Source organism: Strigops habroptila, chromosome Z (genome assembly GCF_004027225.2).
Source record: "Strigops habroptila isolate Jane chromosome Z, bStrHab1.2.pri, whole genome shotgun sequence".
In the NCBI taxonomy this organism is placed as follows: Eukaryota; Metazoa; Chordata; class Aves; order Psittaciformes; family Psittacidae; genus Strigops; species Strigops habroptila.
Window position 1 is genome coordinate 53,478,508 of NC_044302.2, and position 12,978 is coordinate 53,491,485.

Genomic DNA, 12,978 nt, shown 5'->3' on the forward strand with positions numbered 1-12,978 from the left:
TTTTATATCCAAATTCTTGAAAGATGTATTGCAAAGAAAAACATTTACTTCTTTAAAAACTGCTTTAAAAAAAACCCCAAACTCTGAGGAGGGTTGAGTCATGCTTTTTGTACACAGGGAAATAAAACTAATTAATGAAAGCCTAACTGTAGCTGTTTGTAGCACCTGACACTCTCAACTGCAGTCCAAAGGACTCAGTGTAGCATGTCTGGAATCCTTGCTGGTTGTATGGAATTAGGAGGTAACTTGATAGAGGTGGTCTGTTCACCAGAGGCTTATAGCATGGCAAAACTTTACTTTGGCAGGAACATGTTTATAAATGCCTTTCCTGTTTTTACAGGAAAGAAGACATAAAGATTCTTAATGAAAATGTTGCCAGAATCTTATAAATAAATAAAACTTTTCTGAATGAGGGTTAAGTAAAACATCTGGACTTTTACTTATATCTAAATATCTTCTCCTGAGAGTGGAGCCTGCCCAGCTGGCTTCTGTTCTGCATTCTCTCATAGCAAGGCTCACATTAAGTTTGTTCATAGTATGATTGTCCCTGTCGGTCATACTTTGATTCCATGTGTGAAAGACCTGCCAGTGAGCTGGATCTGAACTCTGAAAAACGAAATGAGGAAAAGGAGGGCTGTGATAGTGCATTGTAGCTATTTAATGGGTTGCTTAACTTAATGGGCCTGCCACTGCAATCTATTACCAACAAAATGTTACCTACAAATAGTTCTACTAGTAAGTGTACTGTCACATCCATTATATATTGCTTGAATGCTGAGGCAAATACTTGTGTAGTAGAAAAGAAGAAACTTTCTCATACAGAGCTTTTACTCTCATTTAAAACAGAACAACCACCAAAAAACCCCCAGCCTGTCTACCTACTCACAAGAAAAGCATGACAGATGATCAGTATAGGAAACTTACTGAAATTGAAGCAATTTGGCCTAATAAGTAACTGAAAAATAAATCTAAGAAGCAGGAAGATTAAGTAATGTCCACCTACCAGGTATCACTGTGGACTGTATTAACAGCTCAGAAGCAATCTAATATGCTGTGTAGGTATTTAGGAGTTCATTTTCCTGATGAAAGACAAAATACATAGGTAACAGGGGTTGTTAGAGGAGAAGCTTAAGCGTGCAGCACATCCGTGCCCTTGTTTTTATTTTGCAAGTAAGTAATCTAGGTCATCAGTAGCCACATGGTTCTATTCCCAGGACCTCCGTGTCATTCAAGTTCCTGAAAGACCAAATTAAGGGAATTCTATTGAATACCGCTCTGTAAACGTCTCTCTTCCCCACTCCTTACTTAATTCCTGTTCCTGGAAACATTTGTTGGTGTCCAAACAATCTGACTACCGCAACTATTAAACCATAGAATGTTACTAATATTTAGTCTGCTCTAGTTTGTGGTGTTCTTTGAGACAAAAAACCTTGAAACAGAGGAGTTGTGGGCTTTCTGGTATTTCTGTTTTTTTTGTGGTTTTGTGGGGGTTTTTTTTTGGTTTTTTTTGGTTTTTTTTTTTCTTTTTAGTATGTAAGAGGTAAAATGCTATGTCTTCAGCATTTTCTTGAGCAGTCAAATTACAAATAATCATAGATGAATTAAAGACAGAAGTTTAAGTGATAAAATTAATTATAAAAAACGTGGTAGCAGTGGGATTGTCCAGCTTTGTCTTTCACCAAGAAACCAAAATAAAATACCACACAGGAGGTGGTTTGTTTTAGTGTTGGGAAATGGCTTGCAAGAGGCTTTCATGATAAACTACTTTATTTTTTGACTGTCTGAGTGTAAGAGTGGAAAAGAAATAATTGCAACACTATGCACACTTGTCTACGTGCATTTGTACATACATTACTAAAATGTATTCCTCTAGGAAAACTGACAAAAAAAGAAACTATAAAATCAAGTGAGGATGAATAATACTAACTTCAGTTAAAGTGCTATGTGGAAACTCATTATTCAGAAGTAATATGTTGAACTAAAATTGTGCAGTTAACTTTTGCAAGTCTATTGACATTATTTTCCTCTGTGCTAAAACTTTCCTTTCTTTCTAGATTCATATTTATTCAAGGCAAGAGAGCAATTAGTTTGCTTTTTGTATTTGTTCCTCACAGTGAAGATGTGCTTAGTACTGAAATGTATTAAAAAAGTAAATGGTGTATTTTAATGTTGCTCTGTGAGAATATGTATACATAAAAAGGGAATTGAGCTTGACACGTGCTGAAGTTCAGGTTCAGCCTATTCATACGTTTTTTTTTGTTGTTACTGTGTTCACTCTAGGTTCCTGTGTTGTGCGAGATGCCACAGGGAATGTTAATGACACCATTGTCACAGAGCTGATGAATTGCACTGCTGCAGCTTGCAAATTAAACTATGATTTCTCATCCTGTCAGACAGAATGTCCGTATGGGCTGATGAACAATTTCCAGGTATAAAACTTTCTCCTAAATCTGTTCACTGGCTTTTGTGTTGTTCTTTTTTTGAATTGCATACCAAGGAAAAACAGGCTAAAAATATAAGGTTTATCTGGAATAGTTAAGCAGTGTACTCTAGCTAGTATGCAGAAAAACAATGTATGTTAACATTTTCTGGGTGTTGTGCACAGGTGATAGAAATATTTACTCTTCTTCTGAGTAAGCTGCTTAGGTTAGGTGGTGGGAATCTGTCACAGTATCCTCTTTAATGGTGAAACTGTTGCCAGTTTTCATAAAGCCAGATCTTGCTGAATTAAATCCTCTACAAGTCATGGGGTAATTCATAGTCTTCAACTTACATTTCACAGGTAATTGAGTGTCCATGAACTGTTGGTCAGGGTTTGAAAGAAACTAAGGAAAACATACTTGTTGCTGTTTAATTTAAATTTCTTTTGCCCTATATTTTTCCAGTAGGTGCACAAAAAATTGCCTAGAGACTAAGATGAAATCCGCTAATGAGAAAGGTGTCTGTCTCATGGGTTTTGGTTAGAATTATGTGGTACATGTACTCCTAAACTGCAAAGCTGAGTGGAAAACCTGTTTGGTACAGGCTGAAATAATGTTGCAGTGCAGACCGTTCTATTAGAGTAAAATTAGAGTACATTTTACTTTGTTCTAGTTTAGAAAAAGTCTGTATTTAGAAACGTTTCAGAACTGCTGTTGTGGGAGTAATTCTGCAAAATCGGATGACTCCCCTCATTTGTTTAAGCTCAGAAGAACCCAGTATGTTGTCAAATGTACAGCTGAGAATAGTGTGGAACTGATTTAATTTGTATCTTTTTCTGTAAGTAATAAATGCCATAAATGTTGCTTGTATTTCTAATAAGTTAGTCATTAGTGTCCTAGTTTCTTAACATTGGTCTAAAGAATACTTCTGTCTCCCAAGTTATTCTTGCTTCTCTCTGTGGCAAAACTAGTGGGTTCTGAATAGGAAAAGGCACTTCCAAGGCCAGGCACTGCACAGAGGATGCACTGCCCTTTATAGCCCCTTTTTTGGGGGGTGGTTTGAAAACTTCATTACGGAGACTACACAGCATCTCTGGACAAGCTGTTGCAGCACTTTGCCACCTCATCTGTGGAATTTTGTTTTTGTAGGGCCTAGCTGGACTTTTCTTTGCTGTTTGTTTTCTCTCTTATCCTCACAGCTTTTGCTGTACATCTCTGATAAGAGTCCGAGATTCTGTTTTCTCAGATGGTAGAAGGAAATTGTTTGCATGAGATGCTACCTAGACATAAATTGTTGTCTGTTTTCTGACTGAACTGCCCTCGACTTAGTAGCTCTGAATGGTAGCTGTAAGGAGATGCTTTTTGGTTTGTTTTTTTTTACATGCAGGTCACAGGGAGGGTGCTCCAAAGTTGTGTACCTCTCCAGCTCATCATACAAATGTAAATTCTTTCTGAAGGTTAAATAACTGACAATTACTTCACAAACTTAAATTAATCCATAAAGTGAGTGAAGATGGTTGTATTTACCTTACGGTTTGTAAGCATGTAGGTTCTGAGGTTGAAAGCATCAGCTTACTTGTATGCACAGCCTGATGACTTCATCAATTCAGTACGCTTCCTGCTGCATTCAGTTATTTTGGCAAAGAATTAATTTGAAATTAGTGCTTAGACAGCTGGTGTTCTGAATGTGTTTGGGCAGCAAATAGATGACTTACAGTATGATTTACCTGTGAAAAGCTTAGATGATTCTGAGAAACTTAAACTGAGAACAGATGGTGAAACAGGCTTAGTCAGACTGTCATAGAAAGACCATCTTTAGTTTCTGTTGTAGTCATTGCAAATGAATGAAATCCTCACAGGCTTCAGACATTCTCTGCTCAGTGTCAGTGGTATTTCTGTGCCCAGGCTGTCACCTGGTAAAAGAGTAACTTCAGAAACTTGTTTTGGGCTCTATAGTCTCAGCCTGGAACTGCCCCAGAATAAGGTACAGCTTTGGGCAATCTAAATGCAGGATTTGGTCAACTTTGGATGAAAGTTGAAAGTACATGAAATTACAGTCCAGAAGCAATGTAAAAGTTCTCCTAAAACATTCTTCCTACAAAGCAAGGCAGTTGTGAAACATTCGAAAAAAGTTAGGGGGAGAGGGAGTTTAACAGTGCTTTGTCCATACTCATTATAAAAATACAACTTTAAAGAAGCTGCTGCTTGTTTTCATGTGGCATTTATTTCTGCTCCACAATGACTAGACCAAAGAACAGAAACTGTAGTCAAAATATTTTATTATCTCAAATGTTAGAAATTTAGGGAACTGTCTGAACAGTAAATGCCAGGCAAACATAATAAGTCTCTTATCAGTAGTAGCTATGACTATCTAATAGCTATATCTCACTCAGCAGTATCTGTCTCGACATACCAGTGGTAACAAGGCAATTTTAACAAGATACCTGTCCTTCCAATTCTGTGTGTTCTTTCAAGGATGAAAATTTCAGTGCTATAACTAACACCATATGTGGTCTCCTTGTTTTTTGTGGTCAATTGTGGATTGTGGTGTGTATGCTGGGGGAGAGGGGAGGGTGTTGCATGCTCGTTCTGCTGGAACTGGTTTCTCTTTTGTTCCCTTAGTTTAAATGGAGCTTCCTGATGTCTCTTACATTTACAGCTTTTAAAATGGGCAAACATCATCTGCTTACATCTTACATCCGTTTTATAAATTTGAGAGAAATCTGAGTAATACTTAAAAGCAGTGTAAAGAAATGGAAGTAATGAAGAAAAGGTATAAAGAGAATGTAAAATCTGAGTAGATCGTAAGAACTAAATTGCAAGAAATTGATGCAAATGTAGTAAAGTGAAAGCCTCAAAATAACAATGTTTTAAATTGGATGGGAAGAAAAGCAATGGTGACGTGCACACAGATTCTGTCCATACAAAGTCCTTCCGGGGAAGATTGATTGAGCCATCCATGCAGGGAAGAAAATTTTCATACTGCTTCTACAAAGATTATTCTATGCTGGTTTATTATGTTGCTATAGGAAAGGTTTCTTTCTAAAATATTTCAGCACAGCATTTACACCCTGAACTTCTCTTTTAGAAATACAGTGTAGGGTTATTACAAACTGGCATTTACACCGGTAGCTTTTTCTGTTGATTATAAAACTAACTTAAACCTGGGTGCAAGAGAGGTAACTTTAATGTATGTGTCATTAGTTTTATTCATCTATGAACAAATGCCTCTTCTAACTTTGTTATCAGCTACAGATATGCTTCAAGAAATTCTCTCCATTCATTATGGTTCTGTGACAGCTATTTCACTCTCTTCTTATGCACCTGCAATTATTTAATTCCAATTTTTAGGCAAAGCATGCCTTGAACTAAGCAGTGAAACCTGATGTAGTTTAGAGGTTCAGTTGATTGAGAAACCCAGCGGTCTTTGTCAGTCTGTTCTGAAGAAAAACACTGAATTTTATTGTTTGTTTAGCCCTAGGAATATGAATAAAACTTCATCAGTTACCTGTATATTGTTTCTGAGAGCATGTTCTACCTAGTTAAGATTGCTCTAGACAGCTAGATTTTACATCTTCAGGTGACAGTAACTTAACAGTAACATGCAGGTTCTGCATGATCATTCTTGCCTTCCTTCAGTCTCTTTCCTGCTATTGTAGATGAGGTTGACGGGATGAAAGAGGCAAGTGGTCAGTGTAAATGGTGCAGAACCTCATGCTTGAAAGGCACCATTCTGGGTTTGATCCATTAACTCAAACCATAAGCTTTTTCAAGATAAAATTCTTTAATAGTGGCTGTCTGCAAGCGGCTTAGGCTTTTGTTTCGTAAAGAAAATAACTGTATTAAACCACGATTGTATTTTAAATACATAGTTCTGTATCTTCACTTGAAATATGCAAAGCTGGATGCAGCTATGGTATGGAAGTAATCAGTAGAATGGTAAACATGGTCTTTAGGCTATATGGCAATTAGACAGAAACTGCTTTTGTTCTAATTTGGGAAATTTTTTAGTCGTAACATTGTTCTTTTACATTTAGCTTACTAAGCATCTCTACTAAGAATTGTATGTTGTATTTCACTCACTGGCATTACAAAGATGTCCTAGGATGTGATCCGAGGGAGACAGGAAACAAGTTTGTCCTGTCCTTTTGGTTTTGAATGGGAAGCAAGTCTAACTTGCAGTGATGGAGATGTTAAGAAAGACAGTCACCCTTCCCAAAATTCAGTTGTTGTGTCATTTGTTATCCAGTGGTAGGCTAGTCAAAATATGTAATAAATTTCAATGTAGTTTTCTTCCATTACTTATTTGTAATCCTTTTACGAGCCCATGGGAGACTTATGCTGTGGATTATTCTGACCCGAGAATTACATGGTAGCACTGTATTTTGTGTGAAAAGCCACCTTCTCTTGTTCTGAAATTAGGATCTGTTTGTATACCTTGATTTGTCTATAGTTCATTTGTTGATATGAATGCGTGATATTCAAATAGCTTTTAAGCGAAGAGTGCGTAGTATTTTATTCTGTTTGTGTAGTTAATGTTTTCATCCATATGTACAGTATACTTTTTCATATTATTAAAAGAAATAATTATATTGCTTTCAGGTAATGAGCATGGTATCAGGATTTGCACCACTGATTTCTGCAGGTATTTTTTCAGCCACCCTGTCTTCCGCATTAGCATCTCTAGTGAGTGCACCCAAGATCTTCCAGGTAAGGATGGAATCAAACCCATCATCTTTTAAAGAATAACTACAGTCAACTTTTGAATCGGAATTTTTGGAAGGGGACTCTGACAAACTGCCATCGTGGTTCATACCAGTTGACATCAGTACAGTGATCTGATATTTACCTCTTGCTTAGAATGCGAAAACAGTGTTTAACTTTTACTAAATGTTAGCTAGACCATAATTTGTTCCAGATCCGATGTGTTTCTGGTTAGTTCAGAAATTAGTTGGGGTGTAACTAACATTACAGCAATCTACAAACCTCTTTAAGATGTTTTTCATTGTAAGTAACAGTGGAGCACATACAAAGAGAACAGACTAGTTCATTTCTCAGAGTAATCACAGAAGGACACAGCATGAAGTAGAACCTGTAGCTGTGGAATCTTAATCCTTAGGGATTGCATTATGAAAATAATTGTGTACCAGTTCTCATGTAAATAATTTACATTGATTATCTTGTGTCTCTGAATGTATTTTGCTTTTACTTCTTTTTAGCCATTTAATCTTTCCCTTTTGTCTTAAAAATTCTCTTTAATTGGGTACAACTGTAGTGTCTTCTAATGTCTTATTTCGCAGCAGTTCAGTAGGGAGTCAAACATAGATGAGATTTTGTTGCAGAACAGAAGCACAAGTATTGATGCAGAGAACTAGTATATACATTGGGCAAACTTCCACTTTTTGAGAAAACATTGTCTCTAAAGAAGGATTCTTTTGTGACTGTAAGACACCAGTTAGGTAAAATAGGCAATTGCTTACAGAAGAACAAAATTTGTTGTTCTAGGTAGAAATTACTGAAGGATAAAATACTGGAAACGCAAGGGGTCAAGATGCAAAGACAATTGAAAATAAAATTATTACATGGTGGTAATAAACCTTTCAGAAAGATAATATGCAGTGGAAGATAGCATTAGTAAGGATACAGTTTGAACAAAATGCGTGCTGACTCTTGGAATTTTATTTTTTCTTAGGCTTTGTGCAAGGACAACATTTATCCAGGATTTCAGATGTTTGCTAAAGGCTATGGGAAGAACAACGAACCATTAAGAGGATATCTTCTAACATTTTTAATTGCTCTTGGATTCATACTAATTGGTTAGTTTGAAATTATGATAAATCTCAGTATCCTTTTGTCCTTTACAAGGCATTCTATTTCATATCACGACTTGCTGACTGTCCTTAAGTCTAATGCACAGCTTGATTCCAAGCCAGCATTCAAAAATCTTATTTTGAGAGTTACTTTTCTCCTCTCTTCTAGTTATAACTCTGTCTAGAACTGCAATAAATATGAATTGAACTGTAGCAATCTGTACTTTTCTTGATAATGGTAGGTATCTGTCTCTGGATACTGTCAATAAAAATACATCTTTTGCTTGAGGTAGAGAGATGTTACATCTTGTAAATATAATAGTTTGTTTCCTATTTTTAATAATTACAAACGGCTCAGTAAATAACAACCTTGCATGAGCAATACCTTTTAAAGTGTGTTTTTCTGTTAAGTTACAAACATTAGAGATGAGTGCTGATGCTGCTATGCTAAAGGTAAAGATAGTCTAGGTAGAATTACATGTGTTCTATCTAGATGGCAAACTAATTGTGCTGTGTCCATCCATGAGTCCTATACCAGTGCTCTTAAACTTTTTTTTCCCAGTTTGCTCTTTGATCCTTCCCCCCAAGTCTGCTTAAGGCACAGGTATACACATGATGTCCCTATGCAGCATGCTGACTGGAAACTTGCTTACAAGTAGAAACTTGCAGACTAACATGGCACATTCTGCATTTTGATCACTTTTTTGATGGTGAGAGTACACACGTTTTCTACCATGCTCCTCAAGGAAAGGAGAGCATCAGGTTCTTCCGTCTCTTTCACTAAAGAGGGTGTGCTCATCACTGCTACAATGGTAGTGGACTGTAATAATGCACTGTATTAGTGCCATTGATGAAACTTTTCATTTAAAATGCAGGTAGAGTAACATGTTTGTCACATTGCTCACTAACTTTGTCTGCTGCTACCATTCACCATAGTTGATTGTCTCTTAAACTTATTAGTGTCTCATTCTTTGCTGTTTGAAAATTGAGCTAGAGATGTACTGTATATGTATTAATGCTCTGTCTACTGTTTCTGACATTCTTCAGAACCCAGTATGTTAGTGCACTGTTTGATCAAGCCATGCTGGGAAAGAAATCCTTTCAATTAATTGTTTTAAGGAAGTAAGTAGTGCTTCAGAAGTGGCGGTCCTGGAACACTTAATAGTGTGGAATAATGTTTATTTTTTAAATTGAAAGTTACGCTTCCTATTAGAAGATAATTTAGCTAATAAGAGACCATTAACATAATAGCTCTATCTGAAAAGAGGAATGAACTGCTGCTGCTTAGAGCACATCAGAAAACAGGTTTGTTGTAGCAGATTTTTTTACTCTGGAATCTACATGGTATCTTTCATAACAGCCTGCTTTGGTTTTGGTTTTACAGCTGAACTGAATGTTATTGCTCCAATTATTTCGAACTTCTTCTTGGCCTCATACGCCTTGATTAACTTCTCTGTATTCCATGCTTCTCTTGCGAAATCTCCAGGTAGGAACTACATTTTGGGGGTGAGTGTTTAGACTGAAATTTCCTTAAGCATAAATACAATTTAAAAGGTATTAATATAAATGAGTGTTTAGTTTAATTTAGTTACTAAGTATCTCTTTGAGTCTCCTGATGCATCTGAATTACAAGCTGAATTACAACTGTGTATACTTGGGTGTTCTGAAATTCTGAGGACTGAGTGATCCAGTACAGTTTGGATCCAGTACAGTTTGGAACTAATTTTGTTACCTTTGCTGAGGGAACACAAGATAATTCAGAAACTCTTGAAGAAAGGTGTTTTGTAAATTCTGCATCTGGTGTTCAAGAATTATCCTTGAGTCATCTTTGGATCTCTTGTTAATATGTTTCTTCTTCCAGTCCAGAAGAAACTGGAATTGCAGGTGGTATTGCCGCATTTTGATAGCCCTTGGTGTGGGAGGCTAGTTAGCTAACAGGAGTAAACCAAAACCCAGTACCTGCAGAACAGATGTGTATCATACCCAGCCCACTATGCATTTGTACTGAAATAATGCCCTTAGAAGCTTTTAAGTTGCTGAACTGGTAGATACAATTATTTTTCCAGAACATGTGCATAGTGTGTTTACACAACAGTTCTATGTGCAAGACACTTGTTAATGTTGGGTGTGTTAGTGGAGGTGTGCATGTGTGTTTACCTGATTTTGGATAAACTTGTGACAAATAAGGATGTAAAACGGTGACAGTCCAGTATTTTGACATACTCAAGTTGTACTTGGATATATCTGTCCTTTGGCCTTTCATGTATGAAAATTTCTAGACATGTGAAAATAGTAAAAATACACCACTACAAACAGTAGTATGTGAGAGAGCAAATCTGCAAGCTGATAATTCATGTTATACTGCCTTTGACAGCAAAAATCAATTGTCAGGCAAGCTGTTGCCAAAGGTTCCTGTAGCTGTATTTGATATTGGCATAAACATCTTCAAACTTTCTGTTTAAGATACACTTTTAGAGGGCAAAATTAGGAACATTGGCATATCTATGTAAGAAAGATGTGAATTCATTTGATAGGTGTTGGAAAATTGAAAGCATAAATGTGCCAAAGTCTGTATTTTGTACATTACTGAAACTGTCATTCATATGAAATGTGATGCAGAACACTAGGGAAGGAAAAGAGGAATCACACTCTCCTTCTCTTTGAGTGATGATTAAATTAATTTCCGCCTTCTTTTCTGTCCCCCAATTTATATTTTGATTAGGTTGGCGCCCTGCTTTCAAATACTACAATATGTGGATTTCTCTTCTTGGAGCTATTCTGTGCTGCATTGTGATGTTTGTTATTAATTGGTGGGCAGCACTTCTAACATACGTTATAGTCCTTGGACTCTACATTTATGTCACATACAAGAAACCAGGTATGTATATGGGCTTCTTTTGATTGTGATAGGGGAAAGAGAGATGTAGAATAAAGGAGGAAAAAAAAAACCCAAAAAAGCCCCAATAATTTTTAGTGGAGCAGAGAGGAGGAAGAACTGGAGAACTTCTGTTTGGCTGACTAGTTCAAACTTCTGTTTCAGGCTTTTTAGTTGTAATGAAACTTAATTATGCCTGTATAGTCATTGCTGTTGTTCCCCCTTCAAGTTATCAAAATGCATAAACTCAGACATAAACATTTGAATGAAAATTGGAGGAAAAGGTACACATGGAAAGAGCTTGGGTTGCAGCAACAAAGGCACTAGGAAAGCGTGTTACATTTTACAAGGAAATGAAAGAGGATGCTCTTATCAATCCAGATTGAAAAGGGATTTGAGTGGTGGTGTGTGTTTTTCAGTAAACCATTCCTATAGCTATGAACAACAAATTATAATACACTTTCTTCCCTCTTCTAAGAACACTGTATAATCATAAGTGCAAGATGGAGCAGAATGGAACCAGAAAGTGTTCTGAGGTTGAAAATAAGGAAAACCCTACATCCTGGGCTATGAAGATTATGAAGTACTTGGATAACAAATTCATTGTAGCTATCAAAGATGTATATGGGAACAAATAGAGAGGATACTGGGATCTTTCCTTTCCTTGTAAAAATAATCTTAAAGAACTGCTTAATCTAGCAGTTTTTCACTGAAAGTATGTGACTGTTCAGGCAGTGTTTTAGTTTTAGTGCAATTTCTTTTTCCTTTGATGTGATATAAAGTAACTAAGCACATTATTTTTCTTCCCTGAAGTGTGGTGGGTTTTGGGGTGGGGGGGTGGTGTTTGGTGGGTTTTTTTTCTGTTTGTCGGGTTTTTTGGGTGTGGTGTGGGGTTTCTGTTGTTTTTTTCTTTTTTTTTTAATTTGGTTTTGGTTTTGTGTTCTTTTGGTTTTGGTTTTTTTGGGGTTTTCTTCCCCCCCTTGTGTGTTTTTAGGGTTTTTTGACTCTGACACAGTCTTTGAAATGTTGGGGGAGGAGTCAATTCTTTCTTCCTATAATTGTAAAAAAGCAAACTCTAACTTGTTTGCTAAAACTTCTAGAGAGGTGTTATCTTTGAATAGAATTGCGTACTTAGCTGTAGGGTTTGTTGACTAATATTGTGTAGAATGTACCAAGATATAGCTTAGTTATTCTGTGTGTTTAGTTGGTATTTGACAGATTTTGTGATCATGCAGTTTTACAATAAACAGTTTTAAGTTATTGGAACTTCAAATCTTCCAACAGATGTGAACTGGGGATCCTCAACTCAAGCTTTGACTTACTTGAATGCACTACAGCATTCTATTCGGCTCTCAGGAGTGGAAGATCATGTGAAAAACTTTAGGTAACAGTTAACATTAAAGACATATGAAATGTATTCAGTAGGGTACTGTCACAATGTTTGCTATCATGGCTTCCATTATATGCCTGTTTGTCTCCTGTGGGTTATAACAACTTTAAATTTCGTCAGCATGGACATCTGCTGGACATATTTACATTAGTATTTTATTTCTGATTAAGAATGCCCGTCAGAAGCAAGTCTATGTCTGATGCCTGCTTATTGTTAGATGCCTCATGCTTTACATCGTGAACCATGAACAGCATTCTTCTTTGATGAATTGTAAGGTATGCTCCAAACTGCTAATGAGCATACAGTCTACCTGCTTGGTATAAAACAATCTAACCTAAAATCCCCAAAATGTGGATGCTGTGTACATTGTCCTCAACACCATCTATTTCACATTAGACATACTCTCTCGTTGCGCTCTAGTAATGGTAAACAGGCTATGCAGGTGTTTTTTTACACAACTGGAGAACTGATCTGTTGTCTTGC

The 12,978-nt window shown here is 36.5% G+C and overlaps 1 protein-coding gene across 6 annotated transcripts in view; it reads left to right on the top strand.

Annotated features, from left to right (window-relative positions):
- The window catches only part of SLC12A2 (solute carrier family 12 member 2), a 63,565-nt gene that overhangs the window by 32,771 nt on the left and 17,816 nt on the right, over positions 1-12,978 (top strand). For all 6 annotated transcript variants that reach the window (XM_030471265.1, XM_030471268.1, XM_030471267.1 and 3 more), the window contains exons 10-15: positions 2,281-2,429; positions 7,023-7,130; positions 8,113-8,236; positions 9,615-9,716; positions 10,953-11,108; positions 12,390-12,489. In XM_030471265.1, the coding sequence (XP_030327125.1) occupies positions 2,281-2,429; positions 7,023-7,130; positions 8,113-8,236; positions 9,615-9,716; positions 10,953-11,108; positions 12,390-12,489 (739 nt within the window). The remainder of the gene's footprint in view (positions 1-2,280; positions 2,430-7,022; positions 7,131-8,112; positions 8,237-9,614; positions 9,717-10,952; positions 11,109-12,389; positions 12,490-12,978) is intronic.